We start from the raw sequence: 6,402 nt of genomic DNA, 5'->3' as shown, positions 1-6,402 counted from the left end.
TACGGACGAGAGGTGAGGCAAAAGGATAGGAGGAAGAGGATGATATAGATATCGATACTATGCATTTGCATCGACATTGCTCAATATTTGTGTTAGGATCAAGAGCACTAAGAGGGGGGGGGGGGGGATGAATTAGTGCAGCGGAAAACTTTCGACGATTAAAATTGCGTTCGTACGATAAGAGCGATTTCAGTAGAAAAGTCAATTCGTAAATTACTTTAACTTGTGATCAAGCAGGATGCAGTTAAAGCAAGTCTATGGAGGCAGTTTGCAGTTATGATGGAAATTAGAATGTAAGCGTAAACTGAAATATGATGTTCGTACGATAAAACTGATTTACGTCTAAACGCCGATTCAGAAAATACTGAACTTTGAAACACGATCGTAAATACGCAGAAGGCAGTATGCTATTAAGGAGGTTTGTAGTAAAGATAATATGTTTAAAGTAAATGCAAACCAGAGAGCACCGCAATTTTAGAGTGGTTCGGTCAATCTTGACCTACATCCACTTCTGGCTTCCTCTACCGACGAGGTCACCGACGTCCACTAGAGGCCTTCCTTCAATAGGCGAAGGCCAACCACCCTTTTACAGTTTCACTCCTTTTGACAGGCTTAGGAGACAACCCTTACAGAATTTTCTCTCATCTCTTGAAAGATTAGAATTTGGAAGAAAAGAGGGAGAAGAACTTTTAACTTATACAACACTTTTGAGCTCTAAAAATCACAGAGTAAGATCAGGATTTCGGTGGTTTTTGGTTGCCCTTTCATTGCTGAAAGGGTGGGGTATTTATAGGCCCTAACCCAATTTGAATTTCGAGCTCAAAACTGTCATCTCCCGGAATTCTGGGGTTTGGTGGTTGCACCGCCTGACTGGGGCTGTTGCACCACCTGGCAGAGCTCGAAGACTGAGCCTCTGGGCGGTGCCATCGCTTGTCAAGGGCGGTTGCACCTCTTGCCAGAGCTCGGAGACCGAGCTCAGGCGGTTGCACCTCTGTCAGAGGCAGTTGCACCGCCCAGCCAGAGCTCGGAGACTGAGCCCTGGGCGGTGCCACCTTTGGCCAAGTAATCTGGGTCCGAATGGGTTGATCCATTCGGCCCAATTTGGGTCTGTCAAAGGCCCAATTGCTCCAAGATTAAGTTAATGGGATCACCTCCTATTTCTAACTTAATCATCGTGCTAACTACGAATTTCTTAAGACATTTACTACAACTTGCTTCGGTGCGTCAATCGCTTCTTCCGGCAAGCTTCCGGCGAACTTCCGTCGATCATCCGATAAACCCTCAGTGATGCTCCTGCAGACTTCCGGCAAACTCCTGGATTTGCGACGATCCACTTGGCGAGTTCCGATGAGCTTCTTTTGGCAAGCTCCTGGACTTCTCGGATTTGTTCCCGCAGAACCTCCGACGACCGTTCGGACTTTCGTCGAGCTCTCGAACTCCTAACGTGATCATAGTCTTGACTCCGGCGCAACTCCTGCTGCATGTCTTACTTCCATCGTAGTTAATCCTGCACATGTAAAACAAAACTTCGATCAAGACAATTAATCTTAAGTAATTAACCAAGTTGTCCGGCATGTCATTGGTCCTTCGACGCTTCGTCTGATTCTTCGACGCATCGTCCTCTCCTACGCCTATTGCCCAATCGGCCAGTTGACTCCGCAACTCCGATATCCTTGGCACAATACCCGCTCTTCTTGGCTCGATGCCCGAGTCCACGGCCCGAAGCCTTTTGTCGATACGTCGACCGATCCATCGGCCCAACGTCTAATCTTCTGACATGTTCCTCCAGCACAACATGATTTTTCCTGCTTTAATTGTCTCATCCTGATCGAAGCATCCTACGTCACTCAAAACGTAGATTAAATCATAAACATATATCAAGTGGTTTCATCATCAAAATACGAGATTCAACAATCTCCCCCTTTTTGATGATGACAACCACTTGATGACGGAGTTAACCTTAACTCCCGGAGTTTAAACAAACTCCCCCTATCAATATGTCATATTGATAGAAACTCTTGGATTCAAAAATCCAAGCAACATGTCATAATAAACTTATGCATAACATATCAAGTCATCAACATACTTCTCCCCCTTTGTCATCAACAAAAAGGAGAAGTATAACTATTCTTGTGTTTGTGATATAAGTTCAACTCATTGCATGAAAAACATAATATCAAGTTTTATCATTATGTAGTTTTGAAGCTAGAAAATTTAGCATGTGTTACATCATGTGTTTGTGATACAAGTTCAACTCATTGCACCGCCCAGCCAGAGCTCGGAGACCGAGCTCAAGCGGTTGCACCTCTGTCAGAGGCGGTTGCACCGCCCAGCCAGAGCTCGGAGACTGAGCCCTGGGCGGTGCCACTACCGACCCAGGCGGTGCCACCTCTGGCCAAGTAATCTGGGTCCGAATGGGTTGATCCATTTGGCCCAATTTGGGTATGTCAAGGGCCCAATTGCCCCAAGATTAAGTTAATGGGATCGCCTCCCATTTCTAACTTAATTATCGTGCTAACTACGAATTTCTTAAAGATATTTACTACAACTTGCTCCGGTGCATCAATCGTTTCTTCCGGTGAGCTTCCGGCGAACTTCCGTCGATCATCCGATGAACCCTCGGTGATGCTCCTACAGACTTCCGGCAAACTCTTGGACTTGCGACGATCCACTTGGCGAGTTCTAATGAGCTTCTTTTGGCAAGCTCCTGGACTTCTCGGATTTGTTCCCGCAGAACCTCCGACGACCGTCCGGACTTCCGTCAAGCTCTCGAACTCCCAACGTGATCATAGTCTTGACTTCGGCACAACTCCTGCTGCATGTCTTACTTCCATCGTAGTTAATCCTGCACATATAAAATAAAACTTTGATCGAGATAATTAATCCTAAGCAATTAACCAAGTTGTCCGGCATGTCATTGGTCCCTCGACGCTTCGTCCGATTCTTTGGCGCATCGTCCTCTCCTGCGGCCTATTGCCCAATCGGCCAGTTGACTCCGCAACTCCGATATCCTTGGCACAATACCCATTCTTCTTGGCCCGATGCCCGAGTCCATGGCCCAAAGCCTTCTATCGATACGTCGACCGATCCATCGGCCCGACGTCTAATCTTCTGACATGTTCCTCCGGCACAATATGATTTGTCCTGCTTTAATTATCTCATCCTGATTGAAGTATCCTGCGTCACTCAAAACACAGATTAAATCATAAACATATATCAAGTGGTTTCATCATCAAAATATGAGATTCAACAATTTGTGTCAACATCGACATAGATGCAGAGCAGCGAAAGGAGGGGAAGAAGAATGAGAGATCAGGGAAGGGAAAAAAAAAGGATGAGCATCACCCTGTATCTGCATTAGCATCGACGTAGATACTGAAAGACGTTAATGCAAATACAGAGCGTTGGCATCTATGTCGTCCTCTTCTTCCTCTCTCTTTGTCTCACTTCTCACCGTCACTCTCCCTCCTTTTCCTTCTCCTCCCCTTCCTAAGAAACCGTAAAAGTTCCCCCTCAACTCTACCTTCAGAACTTTACTTGACTCATCTCTAAGGACATCTCTGTATCGTTCTCGCTGATCACTATATCGTTCTCGTTGATCATAACCACAATAGCCACTCACGGCTTTCAGCAATGCCATCATCCGTCACCACTACAACAATCGACTAAGAAGAAAGAAAACATAGCTGAGATATTAAAATTATTTTTTTAGCATTATTTTCATATTATTTCTATACGTGTTATCACATATTATATTTTTTATCGGTAAAACCATGTTAGGATAAATAGAATTAAATAATTTAATTTCATAATTTTAAAAAAAATTATATAATTTTTTTAAGTATAAAAATTAAAAAGTTAAAAAGGTTTAACTATAAGAGTTAATATGTCGCCGAGGATGCTGCCGAGGGTCTCCTCAATGGGAGGCGGCTGGATGCGGATTTTGGCCTTCTTATCATATCACATGAGTTTTAATTGTAGCAAAACTCAACGAAGAGCTCTTTTTGTATCGATCGTTTTACTTTTTAACTTTGACATTAATTTTACACATGATGTTATGTATAAATGTTGTCGTCAAAGAAATAAATGGCTTGACTAAAAATAAAATAAAGTGGAAATCCGAATGTGTCTTAAAAGTTATAGAAAATTCGATGCGGGCCCCCGGGGTTGGTTTTTGTGTGTAGAATCTTCCGGACAGAGCGCATTAACGCTGGTTAGTCCCTTTATCATCATTGGTACACCTTACCATCGAGTGGCGCCTGGCCCACCAAAACTCTACCCGTTCGCCTTTCTCCATTGTTTGGTCTTCCCCTTCGTTTCTTGCCGCGTTTCTTCTCCATCTCCCCATCGAAGAATCGGAGAGGAGATCCATCATCCATGGTTGGAGGAGTTCCCAAGATGCAGAAGACCTCGCCGCCCACTTACGCCCCCAACCCCGCCTCCTCACAGTCGGCCTGGCCCCAGGCGATGGAATCCCCCGCGCTGCCGATCAGATCGGCAGCGGCGGCGCCATCTTCCAGTCCCTCCCCGGCCGCCCGCACTGCCGATCTGGTTTCTCGGTTCAAAGAGCAGGGAAAGGCCCTGATCGCTGCTCAGCGCCCCTGGCCGCAGCTCGTCAATACCACCGCCCTCTCCCGCCCCGCCAACGCCGGCGAGGCCGTCGCCCGCCTCCGCCGCAACCTCGCCTACTTCCACTCTAACTACGCCCTCTTCGCGATCGCCGCCCTCTCCGCCTCCCTCCTCTGGCACCCCGCCGCCCTGGTCGCCTTCGTCGCCCTCGTCGCCGCCTGGTTCCTCCTCTACTTTTCCCGCGACCAGCCGCTCGTCCTCTTTGGGCGCCTGATTGACGACGGGACTGTCCTTGGAGCCCTCTCCGTAGCCACGGTCGTCGCCCTACTGTTTTCCGACGTGGGATCGACTGTCTTCGGAGCCCTCATGGTGGGGGCGGCGCTCGTCTGCTTGCACGCGGTGTTCAGGGCAACGGATGATCTGTTTCTCGATGAAGCAGAGGTTGCAAGCGGCGGATTGGCTGTCCCTGCGTTTGGGATTCCGGTGCAGCCGCAGGCCTATGTTCGGATTGTGTGATCGTGCTTGCTTGGAATTGGGGCATTCTCGGATACCATTGTGCTGTTTCAAGATGATATTGGTGATTGTTCGTGTTGATTGCTTGGTTTGTTGTGACTGATACTGTGGCCCTGCACTGCTTCATCTCTGGAGCTGTCTCTGCCAGAGCGCATAGGTATATGATTGCTTCCTTCTGTTATATCTTTCTACCTTTTATGGTCCTGTGGATGCATTGTTGTGGATCATTTTGTGTGGCATTTATATGGTGATGACATTGTTATTAGTCAGATAGATATCAAACATTAAAGCTTACTGTTTGCCTTTTTTCATCTTGCATAAACTGTGCTTGCTTGGTGGAAGATTGCAAAATATTAATTACTGGCTTTTCCCAATGGGTTGGTGGTGGAACTGTCTTGTCGTCGTATGAAAACATTACTTTAGTTTTTCTCAAATATTAATAAATGGCTTGTTTACATATTAATCATAGTTATGCTTATGTTATAGCATCTCAATGTCTCAAGTAATAATGTTTTTCTTTTAAATTTGATTCTTTTGGTTTTGATTGTGAAATATTTATATATTCTTCAGTTTGGCTCATAACTCTTTATGTAAATTTTAATGTATGTTAGTTGTTTCTTACTGCAAATTCCCATCAGTGCCTATAGGGACTTGATTACTGTTCTATACTATGGCTTAAGGTTATGCCTTAGCTGATAAATAGCTGTATTTCTGCTGGAAGCTATCACACTCTTTTATTCTTATTCTCTAAATATTAATTATATTTTTTGTTTCTTTCCTGTTAATGCTTTGTCATCCTTGTTATTTTCTCTAGGTGATGAAGATGTAATATCTTTCCTATTTAAAATTCGTGTCATCGGACCTTCAGACATAGTACACACACTTGATTTATGTATCTTTTTCTCTTGTTTTTTTTTGTAACCTGGTCATACATATGTTTGCAAAAGTGTGATCATGAGCATATCCTTTGATTGCAGTTGGCCATCCTACCAGTAGATCATTGATGGTAGAAGTTTCTGCACAGCACTCCTGTCACTCATAATTTGCTTATTACTGTCTGTCATGCATTTTTAACATTTCTTACACTGAATTCTTTTGAAACAATATCCCCTTCTATAGGTAATGCATATATTGATAGAAAAGGCAAATGTTGGTTTTCTCTGTGCATTCATGTGGTCATGTACATATTTTGTCTCGTTACACAGTTTGTGAAGAGTTGGATATTTTGGCTGTATGTGTGTTGTATAATCTGTTCTACCAAATTTTGTTTCAACTGTGCCAACAAAATGGAAAAAAAAATTACATTATGTTGTTTCATTT

General features: G+C 44.5%; 1 protein-coding gene across 1 annotated transcript; it reads left to right on the top strand.

The window, feature by feature from the left end:
* Nucleotides 1–4,244: 4,244 nt before the first annotated feature.
* LOC135628011 (PRA1 family protein F2-like) lies at nt 4,245–5,393 on the top strand. The gene has a single exon (XM_065134528.1). It carries the CDS (start codon nt 4,378–4,380, stop codon nt 5,083–5,085), a length of 708 nt encoding a protein of 235 aa, XP_064990600.1. The 5' UTR covers nt 4,245–4,377; the 3' UTR covers nt 5,086–5,393.
* Nucleotides 5,394–6,402: the final 1,009 nt, after the last annotated feature.

Source organism: Musa acuminata, chromosome BXJ2-11 (genome assembly GCF_036884655.1).
Source record: "Musa acuminata AAA Group cultivar baxijiao chromosome BXJ2-11, Cavendish_Baxijiao_AAA, whole genome shotgun sequence".
Classification (NCBI taxonomy): domain Eukaryota; kingdom Viridiplantae; phylum Streptophyta; class Magnoliopsida; order Zingiberales; family Musaceae; genus Musa; species Musa acuminata.
The sequence above is the reverse complement of the archived record's forward strand: the minus strand, read 5'-3'. Positions and strand labels throughout refer to the sequence as shown.